At 39.2% G+C, this 24648-nt stretch overlaps 1 protein-coding gene across 1 annotated transcript in view; it reads right to left on the reverse strand.

Moving 5' to 3' along the window:
• Positions 1 to 24347: 24347 nt before the first annotated feature.
• Positions 24348 to 24648, reverse strand: part of sorcs2 (sortilin-related VPS10 domain containing receptor 2) — a 296952-nt gene continuing 296651 nt past the window's right edge. The window contains exon 27 of the mRNA XM_053343432.1: positions 24348 to 24541. Coding sequence (XP_053199407.1) covers positions 24477 to 24541 — 65 coding nt within the window. The 3' untranslated portion in view covers positions 24348 to 24476. The remainder of the gene's footprint in view (positions 24542 to 24648) is intronic.

A 24648-nucleotide genomic window follows, 5' to 3' on the forward strand; every position in this document is an offset into this window, starting at 1 on the left:
GTGACATTGGCCAGTAAGAGAGAAAAGATGTTATGGTTGAATTTGCCTAGATTTGCTTAAGAACAGCTAATATAGAAGTAGAGTTTTCTTTAAGCTATACACTTGGGCACATAGAGACCTCAGAGCAGCATCATGATGGAAAGGTTCTTGCTGTGTGTCCTGTATCTCTCAGGTCAGTGAGTTATTTAAATTTAAAGGTATAATATGTAACTTTTCTGCATTGTAATGTCTAAAAACAATGTTGTATATTTTGTTGAGTTTCCAACAATGTTTAAACCCAGAGAAATAATTTGATTCGAGGTAATGCTCTGTGTCATTTGGTTACCTTTTTTAGTTTTAGATCTTGGTCGTTTATTATCTATATCTTTTAAATGGAGATAGATATATCCTGGTTCCACTGAAACGCATGGGAGAAACACTGATTTTTAACATGAAACTACTTAGCCAGCTTACATGTAATAGTGTTGTTTTCCTCACAGCCTGGTTCATCTTCTCCACATCTGGTCTCCATCAGTACCACTATGTTGCTGAACAGATGAATTGGACTGAAGCTCAGACCTACTGCAGAGAGAAATACATAGACCTGGCTACCACTGAAACCATGGAAGACGTGAACCAGCTGGTTAACACAGTTTCATCTGCTGGTTACAACAGTCTGGTCTGGATTGGTCTGTACAGTAACATCGATTGGAGGTGGTCAGATGGGTACAGAGGGAGTGGGGCTGAATTTAGGAACTGGCAAACACATACTGTGAGTGAACCAGACTTTATCTCAGGTGATCAGTTCTGCGTGCTCGTTGACAACAGTGGAGGATGGAGGGATGATCGGTGCTCTATTAAATATCCATTGATCTGTTATAATGGTAAGTAACAGCAAAACATATTTTCTTACTTTAACCTACATTAACAGATTTTTTGGCTAGCAAATTTGAACTGCAGTTGGGTGATAATCCTCTGTAGGTTCATCACTACAAGGAAAACATCTGACATTACACATTCTCATTTGTAACATTTTTTTTTCTTTTCACCTGCTTTGAAATAGTATTTAGAGCCTTAGTATATCAACAATTCCACTTTCTCCCCAAACTAACTGCAGGAACACAGCTGGATCCTCAATTTGTTTTTATAAGTCAATCAATGAACTGGTCCAATGCTCAGAGATACTGCAGGGAGAACTACATAGACCTGGCCACTGTGAGGAACGACACTGAGAACCAGCAGATCCAGAACTATGTGCAGAGTGGATTATGGGCATGGATCGGTTTGTTCAGAAATCCTGACATTTACTGGTCAGATGGGAGTAACTCCTCATTTACATACTGGGATAGTGGTTCACACCCACTTGGTTCTTTAAGCAGGTTTTGTGCTGCAGCTGTGCTGAAGTCTGGAAAATGGAAGGCAAAGTCTTGTGAAGAGAGATTACCATTTGTCTGCTACAGCATCCCTGGTGAGTGCTTTACTGTCCTTTAGTGCAAGAGAACAAATGCTCCATAACATTTGAATCATTGATGTTGAAGTGTACTCAAACAAGTACATGAAGTGATTGCTTCTTTACATTTATGGGTTTGATGTCATAAAAGCATATTTTGTCTCTCTTATTATTCTGTGTCTCTGTACCAGTGAAGAGGCAGGTAGTTAAGCTGAGGATGAAGCTGGAGGACTCCTCTGTGGATCTCAATGACCCTGCTGTGAAAGCACAAATCCTGAAAAAGGCAAGTCTTCAAACTCCACCCTGGTTTGGGTTCTTGGGGTGTCTTAACCAGGTCTAAGATACCTGATTACAGGCTTATTGTGCTTGCTGTGTTTTGCCATGATGGAGTTTGATCATATCTTAAAACCAGTGGCTTTTTACATACAACAACAACGTGATAAAGGGGATGAATGTTTCCATTTGTGTTTCCCAGATCCAGGACAGACTGAAGGAGCAAGGAGTGAGTGGAGCCAACCTGAAGTGGAGAGAGCAGCCTGATGGGAAAGTCTTCCACAAGGAGGGAAAAGAAGAGAAGAAGAAAAGCAGACAGAAGACTGAGCTGTGAAATTAAAACAGACTTTTACTGATGTGTAATCCATGTTGAAAGTTGATTCTCTATCTGCTAATAATACACTATCATCAGCTTAACCATAACCTTCACTACATCCTGTATAGAAGAGCTTTATCCTTCCTCATCAATATTACTGTTAAATGTTTCAATCATGTTCAGTTTTCTTCCAAATAGAACATATGAGATGAGTTTTTGTCTTCAACTTCACAGTGTGTGTAGTATCATTAGTAAAATGTAGTAGAAGCATAACAAGTGAAAATAGTGATTGTGTAGTGATATTAATATAACTTTATTAGATTATTAATACTGATGCATCAGCTACAACATTTTATTGTTGTAGCTGGTTAAGGTGGAGTTAGAACTACTTTATAAACATCAGTGGTTCCCAACCTAAGGGTTGAGTCCCTCCAAAGGGTTTCCAAAGGGTGATTTCATCTTTAATGTGTTGTATCATGAGTGTTTTAATGTTAAATAAAATATTGTGTCAAATAACTGCTGACTATATGTGTTAAAGAAGTGAAGTGGATTAAAATGTACAATATTTCTCACTAACACATTGTGGAGTACAAGCTGCTAAAAATGGAAACAATCAAGTAAAGCACAAGTACCTCAAAATTGTACAGAAGTACAATATTTGAGTAAATGTACTTAGTTTGTCATCAGATGATGTCAGGAACATGTCATGTGACCCAGCTCCTCTGTTATATTACACACCATTGGACAAACTACAGCCTCCTATAAACATGGTTGTATCCATCACATCAAACCTCTGTAACTATGTCATGTCTAAATAATTACAGACAAAAAAGAGAATATACAGATACTTAGTGGGATTATTATGAATTATGAGTAACTGCACAAGCACATAATGTGTTTCATATTCCATACATGCTGAGCTCTCATCATATCTGTGTGCAGGAATTAAAATACTCCTGTGTTTGCATGTGTCTATTTTTGGCTTTGAGGTCAAAGTCTAGTAAATGTTGGAACAAAGGGACGGACAGATATGTAAAACAAGAGGGGAGGATGGGAGTTTTCATTTTTTGACTTTTACTGAGCTACAGCTGACTGCATACTACCCTTTTATAATAATCTGACTACCATAGACTCATTTAAATGATTTACTGGAGAAAACATCTGAAATTTCTTCATTTTAGAGGAGTCATTGAACCTCTCGTGTGTTTCTCTGTTTGTTGATAATAATTTAGTGGATCCTATTGCATTTCGGGAAGACATAGAATTTGAGGAAGACATGAAAGAGAGAGAAAATAAAATGTGTAATAAGTTTAGTAAAGTGATTTATTTGAATGTAATTTGGTTAAACAGAGAGCCCAGTGTTTTGTATTCATTTGCAGCCTTTTAAGATTTAGACGAGAACTATGTTTAGTGGACTTCTGTTGGACAGAAATGATAATGATATGATAATAAACGACTCACCTTGACTTCTAGGGATAGAAAAAGCAACACCATTGACTCTAACTGACATGTATTACAAGTGAAAAACAGCTCCAGTGTAACAGTAAACCGACACTCGAGACCCTTCAACGTTAACAAGCCCAATAGATGAGTCTGAAGCCTACATGGGGTGCAGAGCCGGCCAGTGTTAGCTAATGTTACGGATGTTGTGGTGGTGCAGAGATGGCCATAACAACAGGTGGAACATCTCATGGTTGCAGGCTGTTTTGTTTGGTCCGCTGCCCCGGTGAGGATGGTGGAGGATATGTGGAGATGGGTGTCAGTGCATCTTTTGTCTCTGATGGCAGGGAAGGCAGGGCAGGTTTATTATTTGGCTTATTTCAGCAACAAGGCAATTCAAGGTACTTAATAACATACATACATGAAAAACTAAAAGCCTTGAGATTTATTGCAAAAAACAAACAAACACACAATTAAAGTGTTCAGACACCCTTATACAGCCCAGTAGTTTCAGTTCTACACTGTTGGGACAGTCACAGGGATGCACTGTGTTAAACATTAAACTATCAATGACAGCATTAAGCCAGACAGTTTATTAATTTATTGAACTTTCACAGGAATAGGGAAGAGAAGCAGGTGTTGAATTTGCATATATTTACCTAAGATCACAGTTATTCTTCAGTCATATTGCTCAGCACATACAGTACTCAGAGCAGCATCATGATGGAAAGAATCTTGCTGGGTGTCTTTCATCTGTCAGGTTAGTGAATTATTTGATCATGCCTAACATTGATTATTATTGTATTATAGTGAAAACACTGGATGAAAAACTTTACTTTGAGTCTTTACATGTTAAAAGATGTTAATAAGTCATATGTGTTTTCCTCACAGGCTGGTTCATCTTCTCCACATCTGGTCTCCCTCAGTACCACTATGTTGCTGAACAGATGAATTGGACTGAAGCTCAGACCTACTGCAGAGAGAAATACACAGACCTGGCTACCATTGAAACCATGGAAGACATGAACCAGCTGGTTAACACAGTTTCATCTGCTGGTTACAACAGTCTGGTCTGGATTGGTCTGTACAGTAACATTTATTGGAGGTGGTCAGATGGGTACAGAGGGAGTGGGGCTGAATTTAGGAACTGGCAAACACCTTTCAGTCAACCAGACTTTATCTCAGGTGTTAAGTTCTGTGTGGTTTCTGTCAGCAGTGGAAGATGGGAGGCTCATGACTGCTCTCATGTACATCCATTCATCTGTTATAATGGTAAGTAACAGCAAAGCATATTTTCTTCCTTTAACCTGCATTTACAGATTTTTTAGCCAATGAGAGCTGCAGTTGGGTGATCATTATCTCTACAGTATGTTCGTCACTACAAATAACACATCTGACATTACACATTCTCATTTGATACATTATTAACATTAAAATATTTTTAGGTGCTTTAAAACATCATTTAAAACTCAGTATATCAACAATTCCACTTTCTCCCCAAACTAACTGCAGGAACACAGCTGGATCCTCAATTTATTCATATAAGTCAATCAATGAGCTGGTCCAGTGCTCAGAGGTACTGCAGGGAGAACTACATAGACCTGGCCACTGTGAGGAACGACACTGAGAACCAGCAGATCCAGAAGATGACTGAAACCTGGACATGGATCGGTTTGTTCAGAAATCCTGACATTTACTGGTCAGATGGGAGTAACTCCTCATTTACATACTGGGATAGTGGTGCACACCCACTTGGTTCTTTAAGCAGGTTTTGTGCTGCAGCTGTGCAGAGCTCTGGAAAATGGAAGGCAAAGTCCTGTGAAGAGAGATTACCATTTGTCTGCTACAGCATCCCTGGTGAGTGCTTTACTGTCCTTTAGTGCAAGAGAACAAATGCTCCATAACATTTGAATCATTGATGTTGAAGTGTACTCAAACAAGTACATGAAGTGATTGCTTCTTTACATTTATGGGTTTGATGTCATAAAAGCATATTTTGTCTCTCTTATTATTCTGTGTCTCAGCACCAGTGAAGAGGCAGGTAGTTAAGCTGAGGATGAAGCTGGAGGACTCCTCTGTGGATCTCAATGACCCTGCTGTGAAAGCACAAATCCTGAAAAAGGCAAGTCTTCAAACTCCACCCTGGTTTGGGTTCTGGGGGTGTCTTAACCAGGTCTAAGATACTTGATTACAGGCTTATTGTGCTTGCTGTGTTTTGCCATGATGGAGTTTGATCATATCTTAAAACCAGTGGCTTTTTACATACAACAACAACGTGATAAGGGGTATGAATGTTTCCATTTGTGTTTCCCAGATCCAGGACAGACTGAAGGAGCAAGGAGTGAGTGGAGCCAACCTGAAGTGGAGAGAGCAGCCTGATGGGAAAGTCTTCCACAAGGAGGGAAAAGAAGAGAAGAAGAAAAGCAGACAGAGGACTGAGCTCTGAAATTAAAGCAAACTTTTACTGATGTGTAATCCATGTTGAAAGTTGATTCTTTATCTGCTAATAATACACTATCATCAGCTTAACCATAACCTTCACTACATCCTGTATAGAAGAGCTTTATCCTTCCTCATCAATATTACTGTTAAATGTTTCAATCATGTTCAGTTTTCTTCCAAATAGAACATATGAGATGAGTTTTTGTCTTCAACTTTACAGTGTGTGTAGTATCATTAGTAAAATGTAGTAGAAGCATAAAAAGTAAAAATAGTGATTGTGTAGTGACATTAATATGACATTATTAGATTATTAATACTGATGCATCAGTGTGTGAACAACATTTTATTGTTGTAGCTGGTTAAGGTGGAGTTAGTTTGAACTACTTTATAAACACCAGTGGTTCCCAACCTAAGGGTTGAGCCCCTCCAAGGGGGTTCCAAAGGGTGATTTCATCTTTAATGTGTTGTATCATGGGTGTTTTAATGTTAAATAAAATATTGTGTGAAATAACTGCTGAGTATATGTGTTAAATAAGTGAAGTTGAGTAAAATGTACAATATTTCTCACGAACATATTGTGGAGTACAAGCTGCTAAAAATGGAAACAATCAAGTAAAGCACAGAAGTACAATATTTGAGTAAATGTACTTAGTTTGTAATCAGGTGATGTCAGGAACATGTCATGTGACCCAGCACCTCTGTTATTTTATACACCATTGGACAAACTACAGCCTCCTATAAACATGGTTGTATCCATCACATCAAACCTCTGTAAATATGTCAGGTCTAAATAATTACAGACAAAAAAGAGAATATACAGATACTTAGTGGGATTATTATGAATTATGAGTAACTGCACAAGCATATAATGTGTTTCATATTCCATACATGCTGAGCTCTCATTATATCTGTGTGCAGGAATTAAAAACTCCTGTGTTTGCATGTGTCTATTTTTGGCTTTGAGGTCAAAGTCTAGTAAATGTTGGAACAAAGGGAGGGACAGATATGTAAAACAAGAGGGGAGGATGGGAGTTTTTTGTTTGACTTTTACTGATCTACAGCTGACTGCATGCTACTCTTTCATCGGGTGTTTCGGGTCTCACAGCATCAGACATCCCCACTCAGGTGACCCAGCCAATACTCAGAATCACCAAATCCAGACTCATGCACTTCATAGAGTGAGTCTAGAAACAGAATGTCCCTCAGTAGTAGCCTTATGACCTGTTGTGAGTAAAAAGATGCATAAGATCTTAAAAGTTATGAAGGCTGAGTATAGTTGTACTGTAGTTCATCACAACATCAGACCTGTTGTTCACTCATTCATCCTCCATGTTAAGTCATTCCTATGAAAGACAACACATCCCCACATTTAATATGTCAGTGAATATTACCTGAGTACGTGAGTATGTGCTATATTTGTACTGCCTAAATGTTCAGTCTTAATATGTCAAAACTTCCTAAGAAAGACCACTGAAACTGACATCTAGTAATACTAAAATTTGTAATAACCAAACTCATTACACATTGTGCTTACACATAAAAGGAAGTGATCTGGTCCACTTGCATTTGTCCATACTGGAAAGACTCGAGGTGGTTCATGTCATGAAACCATAATATGAAAAATTGCAAGTTCTGTTTTTCAGTCTTCAGTTTGATAATACTGTCTCCATTCAGATTAGGAGCTGTATTAAATTCAACAATAGGCTAAAATTGGAACCATTCGAGTAAAGTACAAGTACCTCAAAATTGTACAGAAATACAATATTTGAGTAAATGTACTTAGTTTGTCGTCAGATGATGTCAGGAACATGTACTGTTGAAACATGAACTGCTCCAATTTTAAAGAACAATAAAAAAAACACCAACATTCCTTACTGGGATTTAATATTCAGTGACAGAGGCCTAAGGGCATTGAGTGTGGTTCTGGAGTTGTCTGCAGGGTCAAAGATTAGAACCTCAATTCTATTCTGGTTCAGTTGGATTAAGCTTTTTGCCATCCAGTAATTAACATCAACAATGTAATTCAGGAGGGAGCTAACACTGCAATATGTTATTTGAAGAGTTTACCTGTAGTTTAGTTTCGCTGGTATAAATATCACCATGATGCAGAAAGACTGTGTTGCTAGTAAGCCATTTATTCTTGTTAATCATCATCAACAACACTCGCACTCTGTTTGCTATGGTCGATAAGCTTACAACCCCCCCTAAACAGATAGCTCCAGAACTCCTTTCCACAGAAAAATGCAATGAATTTCCTGGTCCTGTTGGATCTCAGTGCTGCGTTTGACACTCTGGAGGCAGTATACTGTTGAACAGGTTGGAAACTTGGGCAGGACTCAGCGGAACAGTCCTAGAATGGTTCAGGTCCTACTTGGAAGAGTGGAGTTATTTTGTGACCGTTGGAAGTTATGAATCCGATCGAGTGGCTATGACATGTGGAGTTCCTCAGGGGTCAGTTCTTGGACTCCTTCTGTTCACTCTATATATGCTGCCCTTGGGTCAAATTCTGCAGAACTCTCATGTAGACTATCACAGTTATGCAGATGACACACAGATTTACCAAGCACTGTCCCCAGATGACTACAGTCCAATACAGTCATTGTGTCACTGTTTAGAGCAAGTCACTAATTGGATGAACCAAAATTTCCTTCAATTAAATCAGGACAAAACTGAGGTCAATGTTATTGGCAATAACGAAAAGAGGATTGCTGTCAGTAAACATCTCGAGTCACTCTCTCTAAAAACTAGGGACCAAGTCCGAAACCTTGGTGTGCTGATAGACCCAGATCTGACCTTCAGCAGTCATATCAAATCAATCACCAAAACAGCCTTCTATCAGCTTAAGAACATATCCAGAGTGAAGGGTTTTATGTCTCAAACAGACCAGGAGAAGTTGATTCATGCTTTCATCTCAAGTAGACTCAACTACTGTAATGGTCTTCTGACTGGACTCCCACAAAAAAGCATTAAACAGCTGCAGCTCATTCAGAACGCTGCAGCTCGAGTTTTAACCAGAACAAAGAGATCAGAGCACATTACTCCAGTTCTAAAGTCTTTACACTGGCTCCCAGTCAGCTATAGAATAGATTTTAAAGTTCTGCTACTGGTCTACAAATCACTGAATGGATTAGGTCCAGAATACATGAATGACATGTTAGTAGAATATAAACCCAGTAGAGCTCTGAGATCTACTGACTCAGGTCAGATAGTTGAGCCCAGAGTTCAAACTAAACATGGTGAAGCAGCTTTTAGCTGTTATGCTGCACACAACTGGAACAAACTACCAGCAGAACTGAAATCAGCCCCAACTGTGAACATTTTTAAATCCAGGTTAAAAAGATTTCTCCTGTGCTTATGATTGAGCTCTTTTAAAGCACTTTACATTTTAATATTTCATTTGCACTCTATGTCCTTTTAATGATTTTAAAGCAAATCATTATTTTATGCTACAACCTTATATTTAATGCTATATTTACTACCTATTTTTATGCACTTAGTTTTTTTTATTTTTTATATTTCTATTACTGTTAGTGGGGTAGGGGGATATAATTGTATGTTTTAATGTTTGGGTTTTATTTCTATTTCTCAAATTGCATGATTTTATGCTTTTTGTTTCCAATTCTTACTGTTAAATGCTTGTTTTATGTAAAGCACATTGAGTTGCCATTGTGTATGAAATGTGCTATATAAATAAAGCTGCTTTGCCTTGCCTTGCCTTATAGGGCAGATCAGCAACAGCTCATTTGCAACACAAATCAAGTGAGAGCGGACTTGACTGCTTCAGCTGTTTACTGTTAATTATCTGTTAAAATAGATGACGTTTTCTTTTTTTTAATATGTCCACAACAGATGCCCTGTTTCTACTAGGACACATTTCTGTGTCACACAAATAAAAGCTAACAAAATGTTAGATGTGTGAAGGAGTTTTAATTTACAGAATACATGAAAGTACAACACAGTTAATCACATTCAACATTTTGATGATTGCATTCCTTTTATACCCAATTTTGGGTAAATATATATTTTTCAATGTCAGTAATGTGATTGATGTAAAACATATCATCCTCGCCTTCATTGATGTTTTCAGAAATAGTTAGGACAATATTAAATTTGACTTCAAAAAGTGTGCAGACACCCTTACATGGGCAAATAGTTTTAATCTTACAAGGGTAAAATTACATTGTGGGGTTGGATTTGCATATATTTACCTAAGATCACAGTTATTTTTCAGTCATATTGCTCAGCACATACAGTACTCAGAGCAGCATCATGATGGAAAGGATCTTGCTGGGTGTCTTTTATCTGTCAGGTCAGTGAATTATTTGATCATGCCTAACATTGATTATTATTGTATTATAGTGAAAACACTGGATGAAAAACCTTACTTTGAGTCTTTACATGTTAAAAGATGTTAATAAGTCATATGTGTTTTCCTCACAGGCTGGTTCATCTTCTCCACATCTGGTCTCCATCAGTACCACTATGTTGCTGAACAGATGACTCGGGGTAAAGCTCAGACCTACTGCAGAGAGAAATACACAGACCTGGCTACCATTGAAACCATGGAAGACGTGAACCAGCTGGTTAACACAGTTTCATCTGCTGGTTACAACAGTCTGGTCTGGATTGGTCTGTACAGTAAACTTGATTGGAGGTGGTCAGATGGGTACAGAGGGAGTGGGGCTGAATTTAGGAACTGGGAAACACATACTGACAATGAACCAGACTTTCACTCAGGTAAACAGTTCTGCGTGCTCGTTGACAACAGTGGAGGATGGTGGGATGATGGGTGCTCTCGTATATATCCATTCATCTGTTATAATGGTAAGTAACAGCAAAACATATGGTCTTCCTTTAACCTACACTGACACTTTTTTGGCTAGAGCTGCAGTTGGATAATTCTCTCTATGTTCATCACTACAAGCAACATATCTGATATTATATATTCTCATTTGTAACATTATTAACATAAAAAAATATTTAAGCAGCTTTAAAACATCATTTAAAAACTCATTATATCAACAATTCCACTTTCTCCCCAAACTAACTGCAGGAACACAGCTGGATCCTCAATTTGTTTATATAAGTCAATCAATGAACTGGTCCAGTGCTCAGAGGTACTGCAGGGAGAACTACATAGACCTGGCCACTGTGAGGAACGACACTGAGAACCAGCAGATCCAGAACGTGATGACGAGTGGACACTATACATGGATTGGTTTGTTCAGGAATCCTGACATTTACTGGTCAGATGGGAGGGGCTCCTCATTTACATACTGGGCTAGTGGTGCACACCCACTTGGTTCTTTAAGCAGGTTTTGTGCTGCAGCTGTGCAGAAGTCTGGAAAATGGAAGGCAAAGTCCTGTGAAAAGAGATTACCATTTGTCTGCTACAGCATCCCTGGTGAGTGGTTTACTGTCCTTTAGTGCAAGAGAACAAATGCTCCATAACATTTGAATCATTGATGTTGAAGTTTACTCAAACAAGTACATGAAGTGATTGCTTCTTTACATTTATGGGTTTGATGTCATAAAAGCATATTTTGTCTCTCTTATTATTCTGTGTCTCTGCACCAGTGAAGAGGCAGGTAGTTAAGCTGAGGATGAAGCTGGAGGACTCCTCTGTGGATCTCAATGACCCTGCTGTGAAAGCACAAATCCTGAAAAAGGCAAGTCTTCAAACTACTACAAACAGTTTCAAAGGTGGCATATCTGTCTAGGTGTAATATCATGGACTCATGGTTTTTGAACTTTGGACTGTGTTTTTGTTTTGTGGTTTCCTGTGGTATGCCTCTTTTGACTTATTCTTTGTGTCATATGGTTTTACCCGTTCATATAATTTGAGTTATATATCTTTAAAGGACTGTCTTGCCTGATTATAGTTTGCTTATAGTGTTGTGTCGTTATTTTGCCTTTACACCCTGACATGGGCAAGTAGTTTTAATCTTACACTGTTGGAACAGTCAAAGGGGGGCATTGTGTTTAAAATTAAACCGTCAATGAAAGTATAAAGCCATAAAAACTGTGCTTTTGCTATCAAGTGCACCAGTTAAGTGAACGTTGTGAGAAACAGGGGAGGGAAGCAGGTGTTGAATTTGCATAGATTTGCCTAAGATCAGATTTCCTTTTCAGTCACATACCTCAGCACATTCAGTACTCAGAGCAGCATCATGATGATTTCTTTTTAGTGTGATATAACAAATGATTACTTACTTTTCAAGATGGTTATCATTTGTGTTTCCCAGATCCAGGACAGACTGAAGGAGCAAGGAGTGAGTGGAGCCAACCTGAAGTGGAGAGAGCAGCCTGATGGGAAAGTCTTCCACAAGGAGGGAAAAAAAGAGAAGAAGAAAAGCAGACAGAAGACTGAGCTGTGAAATTAAGACCCAACTTTAGCTGTTCTAATGCTAATGGGAAAGCTATAATGAATGCTGATTCTGAAATGTAATCATCTGCCCCATAATAAAACATATGTATGAATTATTGCAGATAGTATTTTTCTACTCTGTTCTCTAAATGCTCTTATGTTCTAACTTATGTATTAACCTTCTCAAGATGTTTATTCTAAAATGTGGAAACCTGATAATAGAAAACTAGTGATGAAGAGAAGCTGACATTTCTTTGTGAACACAATCAGTTCAATTTCTGTTTTAGCTGCGTGGTCACAGTGTATGCCACATACCGTAACATGTCTGGTTTGAGCCTGACAAGGAACCTTTATTGCATGTCAAACCCATTTCTCTCTCTTGCCTTATTTCCTGTCAGCCTCTCTGCCACCAAACTGTCCATTAAAGGCAAAAAACCCTCAACAATAATATTACACAATAAGGGGAGAACTGCAAAGGAGGAAAAGTCACTGCATGGTATTTGGTGACATTTGAGATGTTTCTGAAAAATGCTTACTACACCACCACCACCACATTTCTGGGTTTGAAGACAATTAGAATGTGGAGTGCAGTTTGTTACCAATAGTCAGTTAAATATATCAAATCTAAATTAGCAGAGGATATAAAATTACTTAAAATAGAAAAAGTTTTACTTGAAAGAGATCTAGCACAGCCTGAATGAGCATTGGGGTTGCTGTTGTTTTTGAGAGAGGGCGCCAGGCCACAGGGGGGAGCTACTGAGTCTGGTTGTGGCGGGAAGGTGAAGTAATCCCTCTACGTGCTGAGGACAGGAGGACTACTTTTGGCGGCTGAAAATGTTTGTAAAAGAAAATGCCAGCTAAAATACGACTGCCCTAACACCGAGGAGGATATCATAATTTCTTTAAAGAGACGGACATTATAAAAAAACATGAAATTTGCAGAACCAGCAGCGGTGTCGGTGTGTATTAGACCAAGACGAAAGCTGTCCACATATATTCAGACTGTTGGATATAGAGAAGATTCTTCCCTCCAATGACACTAGCTTCTCAATGTGAAGAGCACAGCTAACACAGTCCGGCAGTATGGTGAGTAGAGGCATTAGCGACAGATGTGTTGCTGGGAAACAAATAAAAAGGGCTCAAAGTGCAGAGTTATAATTGAGTGAGTTGTGGACGGGGGTCAAGCCAAGAAGCTAGCCCCCCCTTGGTTTTGGATGTGAGTTTATTTGTGTAGTTAAGGTACATGTGTTCTGGGTGCTTGGAGTAGGAACAAAAGTCACAACAATAATAATCATTATTGAATAATTAATTCTAGTCGTAATTAGTAATTAATAGAGTTCACTCAGTCAGTAATGAGCCCAGCAGTAAATTATACTGCTGGACTATCAACTACTTTTACTGTCTTCTATAAGTAGTTCTTGAAACTTAAAATGGTGGATTTAGTACTTCTTAAACTACATGCAAAAAAGTATTATTTTTATTGTGTACCGTTTTGAGTAATTCGGTGTCAAAGACCCTTCTAGACATTGGGCCACATAGTCTAGAAGCTTAATTTCTCTAAAATGCTAATCCTTTCTCATGAAAAGGCCTGATGCTTTCATACTCATTTCTGACAATGACAAACATTTTGCACGTCAAGACTACGTTTACTACTCACTGACTTAGTATCAAACATTTTGCATGTATCATTTTAGAGAAATTAAGCTTTACATTTTATGTAGAAAAAAGTCTCATGCTCATTTTTTACTGTACTGTAAAATCCCTTGGACCAATCATTTCTGACAGGTTGATACAGTTGTCCTCAGGACCATCCTGACTGTTCATTCACTCAGTATCAAGCATATTTACTGTATCATTACATGTCCAGCTTTAAGGACGCATCTCTGAGCATTCACTATGTCTCCTGCCGAAGAGAAAACTCTCTCTGCAGAGATGCACAGGAAACACTTTGCTACTCTGGATAGATGAGGGTACTACTGTTCATGTCCTCTTCACCTACTGAGAGGATTTCCTGTGAGAGGCAGGGGGGTTTCATCTCTAAACCTCTTGATCTCAGCTGCGGCAACATCATCTGCAGATGTTGGTGCTGTGTTGTCTGCGTTAGTGGGAAATGTAGCTTCAAGCAGGTTGGCCAATGCATATGACATCCTCGGTCTCTTCAGAGCTGCACAGATGGTTGGTTGTTGTTCTAAAAAATCTGTCTATCATTTCATAAGAGCTGTTCCATCTTGTAACGTCTGTGATCAATCTGTGATTTGGTAGCTGGAGCAGGCTCTTGTTTGAGCTTTAGCTGTTCGCTGGCTATGGTGCTGCGCTTAAAAAAAAAAAAGAAGCTGTCACGCGTCTGATCCTGCCGAGGAGTCGCACCGCTGTTGGTATTTTCAGTGCTTTCTGTGAGGCGAGATTCAGACTGTGTGCAAAAACACTGTACGTTCGTCACTTCTGCATGTCTAGCTGCTACAGTCATATTGGATGCATTATCTGTAACAACGGGATCCTTTGCACCCAATCCCCATTCAGTCACAGCCTCATTTAGTAACGCTGCAGTGTTTTCCCCTGTGTGACTGACATGCATGGCTCGGGTTTAAGGTCCCACTCATTGGTTATGTGATGTGCTGTACTCAGTGGCCCTCAAAGTCAAGGCGTTACATGTCTCAGCTCAGCAGAGAGAATCCAACACCGTTGCTTTGATTTCGTTGTGCAACTTCGGCAGGGCGATGTCTGTGATGTGTTGAGGGAAGATGTGATGTAGCGGAGCTCTAGCAGTTCCCAAACTTTTTTAGCTGCGCACCCCCTTCTATGTCCCAACCGTGTTGACGCACCCCCAATATCCCACATCTTCAAAAAGAACACACGTGCTCACCCAGGTGCACGTCATTGTCCCCCAAGAACTCGTGAAGCGTAGGAGTGTGTTCCCACTGACACAGCTCGCCCAGAACCGTAGCTTCTTCATCAGAGCTTCCATCTTGTTTTGTGTGTTGAACAGGGTAACACGGACTCCCTGCAGATTCAGTTCATTCAGAGCAGAAAAGATGTCCGCCAGATAGGTGAGCCTCTTCAGAAAGTCTTCGTCATGCAGACTGGAAGTCAAATGAAACGGATTGTCCTCAAAAAAACTGCTGAAGCTCGTGTCGCAGTTCAAAAAGCCTTGTTTACACTTTGCCGTGGGACAGGGTGAACAGTCTTGAATTTAGCGGGCGAGCTTTAATGAAGTTCACCATTTTCACAGCGGTGCGACACAGTGTTATTGGATACCAGAATCATGTCTAACTTTTTTGCTTCTCTCTCTCCAATCATGCATCTCACCATCTCTTTGACAGCTGGCAAGCACACGTCTTCAGCAGTTGTGTGAGGCAGACCCTTTCTCCTTATTCTGTAGCTGACAAGATATGAAGGCCGTAATGCGTCTTTTGTAGACCCAACATATGAATGAAACTGCAGTTGTTTTTGGCTTTGGGTTTGGTTTTGCAACCTTAATTCTGATTTAAAAAATGTAAGGGGATTTTGATCGAAGATAACTTCTTCTACGCTTCATTTTAAGTGTTTTTTTAAAAAGTGATTTTAAGTAGTTCTTTAAGTGCATTTTGAATAGCCTGCATTTATTTAATTAAAATTACAGTTTTTGGTTTATTTACACGTCTTTATTGTGTGGGGAAAAAACACTGTAATTGTGTAATTATCAGACCACCATTACATTTTTCATTTTGCACATGCACCACACTTTGGGAATCCCTGCCTTAACCCTGACCCTAACCCTGACCCTGATCCTAACCCTGACCCTGATCCTAACCCTGCGGTCAAGTGTATCAACCTTCTGTCAGAAATTATGGATCAAAGGGATTTTACAGAACAGCATGAGCCTTTTTTCTATGTAAAAAAAACTAAATGTAAAGCTTAATTTCTCTAAAATGATACATGCAAAATGTTTGATACTAAGTCAGTGAGTAGTAAACGTAGTCTTGACGTGCAAAATGTCATCCATTGTCAGAAATGAGTATGAAAGCATCAGGCCTTTTCATGAGAACATATTAGCATTTTAGTTCAATAGCTTCTAGACTATGTGGCCCAATGTCTGAAAATCAGCTTTGGATCACATTGGCATGTCTGTTTTTACTGCCTTGGAATAACCAACGTTTTATTTTGGAAACCAGGAGTTTGCTCACCCTGTATCAGTGGACGACATGCATTTACCATATTCTGTGATACGGTTTGACCACAAAAAGACGAACAATGGCTCACTTGACCACAGTGTTTTTTCGTGTAGTTATGGTACGGTTACTACTTCCAATAATAATTTTAAAATAATTGATTTCAGCAATAATTAGTAATTAGTAGGCTTTACGCCGATCTGATCGGCTATATTGGATCGGCCGATATTTTGCATTTTATGCAGTTAGTGAGATGGGCTGTGATGTCTTAATTCACTGATCCGATCAATGTCGTCATGTTGGAACTTTTTACAGATGCTTCCGTTGCATAGACTGCAGATGGATTGTGTTTTATCTCATTTACTCTGAAGAAGTTCCACACCACCCACCTGTTTAGTTTTGAGCCCTGTCTCGATGTGACGGACAATAAAGTTGTTTGAATCTTGAATCATGAGCTGTCGGATTCAAACAAACATGTGGGTGTTGTGGGCAGACAGATAAAACACAAGCTATTTAACAATCTGTGCAACACTGAAGAACCTCGTAGGGAAGCATCTGCAAAATGTTTCAACAGCACAAATGTACCTGGAGGGAACACGAGGAGGAGAAGCTGAGTTTAAGAAACGGAGCGTGGACAAAGAAGACGTGATCGGATCACTGATCGGTTTATTTAAACTCATTGATCGGTGATGGGTTTATTTAAACTCATTGATCGGTGATCGGCCCCAAAAACCCTGATCATGTAAAGTAGGGTGGGACGATATGCTTTGGTCACAATTTGATTGTATCACGATTCTCGATAATTGCGATTCTACAAGTATTACGATTTGATATAATCAATAATTGCAATTTTCTTTTCCTTCTTAAAAAACAAACAAGTTGAATCATACACTCTAGAGATGATAAACCATGAATGACATTCTCATAAACAATGCACATCAGTCTGTGTCAATGTAATGAATTGTTCAATAGATGAACCAATATGTTTTTAAATAATAAGTAAAGTGCTCTGACTACTCAGTGCTCTCTGAAGTAGTGTAATGTCTGAATAACATACACATGTATGCTACACAAAAAGAGCTATTTTCTGTTGTTCAGTCGACCTGAGCTGTTGGAACAATAAATAAAAGATAAATAATAATAATGGTTTATTTTTCTGGTTAACAGTTTTATTTTTTCCATCATTAGGCTTCCATACTAACTATGTACACTAGATTCCCCTGCTGCTCTCCTCCTGTCCTGCTGCTGACTGTGAGATCTGAGCAGGTAGAAGCTGATAGTTGACTAACTAGAACCAGGGAGCACACTGCAACAAGGTTAATGATCCACACAGTGACATTACATCATTGATATGACGCACAAAATCCATAGAAAACCCATCGTTTTTTGTGCGCGTACATACGTGCGCAGGATGCAGCACACACTTTCTAGTTTTATGTAGTATGAACTGTTCCTACACTTTAGAAGATTTAGGTACGATTAGTCTAATAAGCAGCAACACACACACTATCAGGACGCTGTGCTTTCACGCGCTGCATTGATAGTCGCACACACAGACACGCACACACTCAGTCACTCTAGTGCGCGCTCTTACTTGCTTGCTCCAGATTCCGGGAGACTGTGTCTCATTTGTGGGCGTGAAGGAGCCGCTATCAATATGCTGGAGACTCCCGGAACGTCCAGGAGAGTTGGGTTGTCTGCTTTTGTCCTCCCCCTACTTCAGTAGCTTATGAAGGGAGGGGGCAGGTTGTGTTATGAAGCCTACACCGAAGTCAAAAGAAGTTATATGGTTAACTAGCTGCTAGCAACTTGTAATGAAATCGAGCAAGTGATCAACATAATCAACGTCAGGTTGCAAAGGGGTGGAAAATTTCCGGTAAATTTCCGGAAAGTTTCCGGTAAATTTCCATGGGAAGTTAAGCTGGGGAATTTTGGAAATATTCCAAATTGGAAACTTTCCATGGGAATTATGGGAAATATGGGAATTTATGGGAATTAAATGGGAATTTATGGGAATTTATGGCAATTGAGGGTAATTTAGTGGAAAGGTATCATCATTTGATTGATTAATTGGATAAAAAAAGTCCACCCGTTCATTAAAAATCAGAACATTATTTTAAGTAAAAAGGTGCACAATGTCGCTTGATGTCCCTGAGCTGTTGAACTTATATTAAATTATACAATTATTTATAATTTAATATTAAAAAAACAACTAAATGTTATTATTCTTAATGGTTTCACACACAACTCTGAAAAAATACAACAATGTGTCTGTGAAGCTACACATCCCTGAGGGGGATGTGTCTAATGTATCCTGGTGGAGATACAACTCATAAAATCCAAAACATACAAGATGTTTTTAAAACTATTTGTTATTGTTATTTACTTAGGTGCAAATGATATAACTAGTAAGATCAAAGTTCCACTCCTGTCTGTTATTTTTTCCACCATAAGCCTAAGTATAGCACTTACACATAAAAATATCCCTAAATATATTCCCATATAATGTCATCAAAACCACAGGCTCAAAAGTCTGGCTTCAAGTTGTTGTGTGCTCTGGGCTCAAAAGTGTGGTCCAGAACTGTAGAAATCATCTGTGCATGTGATGGAGGAATGCACAGTGCATGTAGGGGGCGTGGTCTCAGATAGCATAGATATTCAACTGTACTGCATGATATCTGGTTGTTTTATTCAGGATTATGCTAAAATATTATTTTACACAACTATATTTAAGTTCCCTAATAAGAACATACCTTCAGTTTAGTAAATTCCCAGTTTATTCCCGTTAATTCCCATGGAAAGTTTCCAAGTTTGAAAATTCCCGGAATTTTGCAACCCTACTTCAAGCACAGTCATTTTTGCAGTGGCACTGAGAAGGTAGTGCTGTAAGGTAAATAAAACACTTGGCCAAAATAGAGCCTCTAAAATAGAAAAAAAAGTTGAAACTGGGGATGAAAATAGATTTTTAAAATCACCCCATAAAAAATTGCGATATGTACATGAATGGATTTTTTCCCCCACCTCTAGTGTAAAGCCTAGTGATTAATAGAGTACAGCAGTAAATTATACTGCTGGACTTATTACTACTACTATTAGTTACTGATAGTATACTATCAGTGTACTTTTTTAGTAAATGAATGTTAAAGTCCCTTCCAGGCGTAGATAATCACCCTTTTCATCCGACTTTGATCTGGAATAAGAAACATTTTTATCATAAGTAGTTAATGAAGCTAACATTTTAAACTTTTCCATTAATTTGGTGTCAAAAGTCTCTTCCACACATCAAAAAGAAGCATTTTGGTGTAACTTTGATGTGATATAATCACATCTTTCATGAGTAGTTCAACTGTGGTCAAGTGAGCTGTCTTTGGCAAAAACCCACTGCTTGGATTTTAATGTGTGATTTGAAACTCAACCTGTAGTTAGGGTAAAGGTGCTCCGTGTGCTGGAGCAGGAAAAAAAAGTCTCATTTCAGCACTTGTACTTTTTACTTTACTAAAACTATTACTAATTACTACTTATTATAATAATCTTGTACTAATTAATTCTAGAAATAACTAGTTATTCATAGAGTGCAGTAATGAGTCCAGCAGTAAAGTATACTGCTGAATTTAATACACAAAATACATAAATACTATCAATGGCTTTTACTGTCTTCTGTAAGTAGCTGTTGAAACTTATAATGATGGATGTAGTACTTCCTTAACTACATGCAAAAATACAAAGTATTTTTTGAGTGATTCAGTGTCAAAGTCCCTTCCACATGAAAAAATCTTCCTTTTAGTCTCAGCATAAATATATACTATATTACTAAATACTACTAACTATAATCATTTTAACCCTTTATTGGGCAAATAATTATATTTGGTAACTTCTGTAAATATCCCAAAATATCCTTCCTTCCTTCCTTCCTTCCTTCTTTCCTTCCTCCCTGCCTTCTTTCTTCCCTTCCTCTTTTCCTTTCTCCCTCCCTCGTTCCTTATTTCCTCCGTCCGTCCTTGCTTTCCTTCCTTCCATCTGTCCTTCCTCCCTCCCTCCTTCTCTCCTCCCTTCCTTCTTTCATTCCTCCGTCCTTCCTTCCTTCCTTTCCTTACTTCCATCTGTTCTTCCTCCCTTCCTTCTTTCCTTCCTCCATCCCCCTTTCTTCTTCCTTCCTTCCTTCTTTCTTCCCTTCATCCCTCCCTCCTTCTCTCTTTCTTTCCTCCCCCCTACCTTCCTTCCTTCCTTCTTTCCTCAGTCCTTCCTTCCTTTCCTTCCTTCCTTCCTTCCTTCCTTCCTGCCTTCCTTTCAATGAGTGTCCTATAAAGGGTTAATAATAATACTATCAGCTGTTTTTACTGTGTGCTTTTTCAATAATCCCATTTCAAAGGTGAGATCCAGAAACCTTCAGACTTGAATACTTCCATGTTTCACTGTGACTCTCTCAGACAGTATCAGTGTGTTGGTGGTTTGTTTCCTTACATCCAGCCCTCTGGTTCAGCAGATGTTAAGCAGCTGGTTATGTGTAACAGACAGTGGGGTAGTTGACCTGGAACTCAGTGCTTCAGTGTAAAACCATTCACAATAATTACAATTTTGAATGTAAAAATGCTTTAAAGTAAGACCGGTCATGTTAAGCAGCTACATGTGGATCATAATGTATCATAATATCACATAATAAATAAATAAGTACATATTTTTTAGTTGTCACAATCTCCCAGAATCTGGAGCGAGGGAGCAAGAGTGCGCTGTAGAGAGAGACTGTGTGTGTGACTATCAATGCAGAGTGTGTGAGAGCAAAGCGTCCTGATAGTGTGTTGCTGCTTACTAGACCCACCCCCCTGCCCACCCCCCACCCCAACCGGACCTTTTTATTTCTTTTCTTTTCCAGAGGCGTGTTATGGAGGATTTAGTTCAGCTCCAGGCTGATATGGATGTGGAGGTGTGTTGGGCAGTCTGGAGGACCTCAAGAGGTCTGCCAGTGGTTTCCCACTCAAAGCCATTCTTCTTCTGTGTGTCTGCTTCTAGCTTATGCTTAGTTTAGCTGCAGCCTTTTATTTGCATCCCGTGGACGAGACTGTGAACAGGAGAATGCATTCATTTGCATCCATGCATGAATCCTTTGCTTTTGTCTGATTCACCCAATTGTGCTTAGGACTAATGTTAGAACCGCCCACGTATGGAGACAGAAATACAGAAATAAATGTAGGAAGAAATAAATAAATACAGAAATACATGTAGAAATGTAAAATTAGCCCCTTTCACGACTAAAAATGTATTTATTTATTTATTTATGTGTATTTATTTATTGTTGTCACTTTTTGTCCTTCATAATAATGCAGCACAGACATGGAAGTAGTTTAAAGGGTTTATTAACCCTCTCTAAGGACATTTTTGGCTTTTAATTTTTTTTTTCTTGATAATTTTGGGCTGTGTTGATGAATATGGCATCCAATTCTCCAAGGACATTGTTTTTATTTTATTTTTAATTTAAACCAATCACTTATAATAGGTCTGTAATACACTATATAGACAACATTGTTACACCAAGACTATTAGGACAAAAATGTCTCCATTAAAACTACAGTTTATTTTTTCACCAGATAACATCAAGATAACTTGCAGTGTTCTCCAGTCCTGCTCATCCTGTAGTATGAAGCCCAGCAGACCAGTGAAACATGTGAGTACCAAAATGACCTGGATGAGGCACAAGGGTTAAACATTGAATGCTTCCATCTCTCTTGAGCAGTTAGCTTGCTAATATACACAAGCTGAGTTGATGGCAGTAGAGAGGTGAGCCAGTACTTACTGAACATGTAAACAACACTGTTAAAAAGATTTTGGAGCAGTTTGATAAAAGCAGCAGACATACAAGTTATGGGAGTGATTTATTCCAGGATGCAGTTTGAGTGCACTACGCTTCCTGATGAGGACACACATTTGTTTTAAACAGCAAAACTCAACAGAGCAAACAAATCAGCAGAAAGAGGAAAAGAAACAAAAACAGTGTGCTCAAAGTTACATGGTGCCATCACCTGTGAAAGTCTTTCATTATTATATTGGAATATCATACTTCCCACCTTCCCCTTTGTCAAAGGGGACATTGATACAATGACAACACATCACTAGAAAACTAAGAACAAGCTGAACATGAGCAGAATATGTACAAAACATGAGTAAGGTGTAAATCAGAATGAGTGAGCTGCTGTATTCTGGTATCAAATATAAGATGAACCAAAGGGTGATCCTGGTGAAAATGGTAGCATTGGTAGTCTGCAAAGGCCTTTCAACCAAAGACCTTTGGATTCAGAGTCTTTTGTCTTATTCAGTAGCTGTCTGGTACGTCTGGACAGAACCTCTCACACCATTAGTGCAATCAAACAAACAGAAAGACTTCAGCAAAAGGCAACTGAAACACTAACCAGTGTTTACAAGTACTGAGAAAAAAAATGACAAAAACTTGATAAGTGTATCAAAAATATCCATATACAGTCATCACTGTGTGATTGTGAGTATCTTTATAAGACGATGAAATTATTTCCAGTTAACAAAGACTGTAAAATTATTTTATTGATGAGATTACACTGAAGATATCAAAAATGGATACATGTGAAGCAGGCAATGGTGCTGAGATAACTGGAAACTGTGACATTTGTCAGGAAACTCAGTGAGAGAAAAAAAGAAAGAAAAAAAACCCCGCTGTGTATTTGGGTAGTAGTGTAAAACACTCACACACATGTCAAAGGGATTATGTACAAAGTGGAGATTGATATTTACACATTTACATACAACAAACCAAACCTTTAAAGAGACATGATTCCACCGTGGGCAACGCCTAATATAGGCTGATACAGTAAAATATATCAACTACACCTTTCCTCCATTTATGGCGACCTTTTGTCTCCAGGGGAACGAGTCCGCTTTTGACCTCTGACCCAGAAAGTGTGGGGAGGAAGAGGAGGAAGGGGGGCGTAAGGTTATTAGAAATAAATAAACTGAACAACAGGTAATGTCACTGAGCAGATTAACATCCGCTGTTTTAGGCACCATGGGACAGACGATGAGCTCCTACAGAGGCGGTGTGAGGGTACGTGGATATGACTGGAACTGTGTGAACATACAGTACACTGCTGAGCTATGTCAGCGCCTGTGTGTGTGTGTGTGTGTGTGTGTGTGTGAGAGTTTGAAGAAAGTGCAACACTGCCCTCTTGTGTCTGCATGCGTACACTCCTCATATGAAAATTCACAAGGGTTTATCACATCCTACTGTACATTCCATCGAGAGAGTATTATTGCCTTTGAAGAGAGAGTGTTTAATTGTGGGGGGTGGGGGGGGGATAAATCAATAATTGAGAAGAGGAAAACAGTAAAAATAAATGTTTCTTTAATTGGACTTCACTACCTTAATGCACTCCCTTCCTTAGTGCATGGAAATCATCTATGCACACCAGTTTAGGGCCAGTGACTACCTTGAGTGGCTACAGCCTCTTAGTCATGGATGGTTCAACCCTCTCTCACTGTGAATATTACTGGAAACCAGTGGATAGAGTCATGCTGGCTGATTGAGTGTCTACAAGTGACAGAATATACACTGATGTTCTTTTTTTACTTCTTTCTTCAAAACACAGATGAGTGAGTGTCCCTGGTGTGACGCCATCAACACCTCCATCCTCACCAGGTGCCAGTGCGGGTCTCCACGGCTGGTGTGAGAGGTAAAGAGGAGTGGGGAGGGGGTGGGGGTGGGCAGGGGGCTTGCGATTATGTAAAACACATTTGGTAAAGCGGTGTGCCTCCCCATCCCCTGACAGGAAGAGACTGAAAGGAGGGAAAAATAGGGTGGAGGTAAAACGGACGTCCCTCCATCAGGTCCAGCCCCTCCAAAAATAAACAAATAAACAAATCACACCAAAGCTGGAGCTGAAGGGTTGAGGAGGCCATGGAGCGGAGGTGAAATGTCCAACAAGGAGGAGGAGGAAGAGGAGGAGGACAGGAGAGAGAAGAAGGAAGGCAGAGTGGAGTCCCTGTGCTCGTTAGCCGGCAAGGCTAGGCTAGGCTAGCTCATTAGCGTTGCCATGGCAGCCATCAGCTGGTCAGGTAACTGTGTAGCTCTCTGGAGTTGATGCTCAGCACCACACCTGAATGGTTGCCTAGCAACAAGAGGGAAGAAAAAAACAAGACAAAGGCAAGGTAGTTAGTAATGCTGAAGAATGGTGACATGCTCTGGTTCACTGATAAAAGTACTCTGTGGAGTTCA

Source organism: Scomber japonicus, chromosome 22 (assembly GCF_027409825.1).
Source record: "Scomber japonicus isolate fScoJap1 chromosome 22, fScoJap1.pri, whole genome shotgun sequence".
Taxonomy (NCBI): domain Eukaryota; kingdom Metazoa; phylum Chordata; class Actinopteri; order Scombriformes; family Scombridae; genus Scomber; species Scomber japonicus.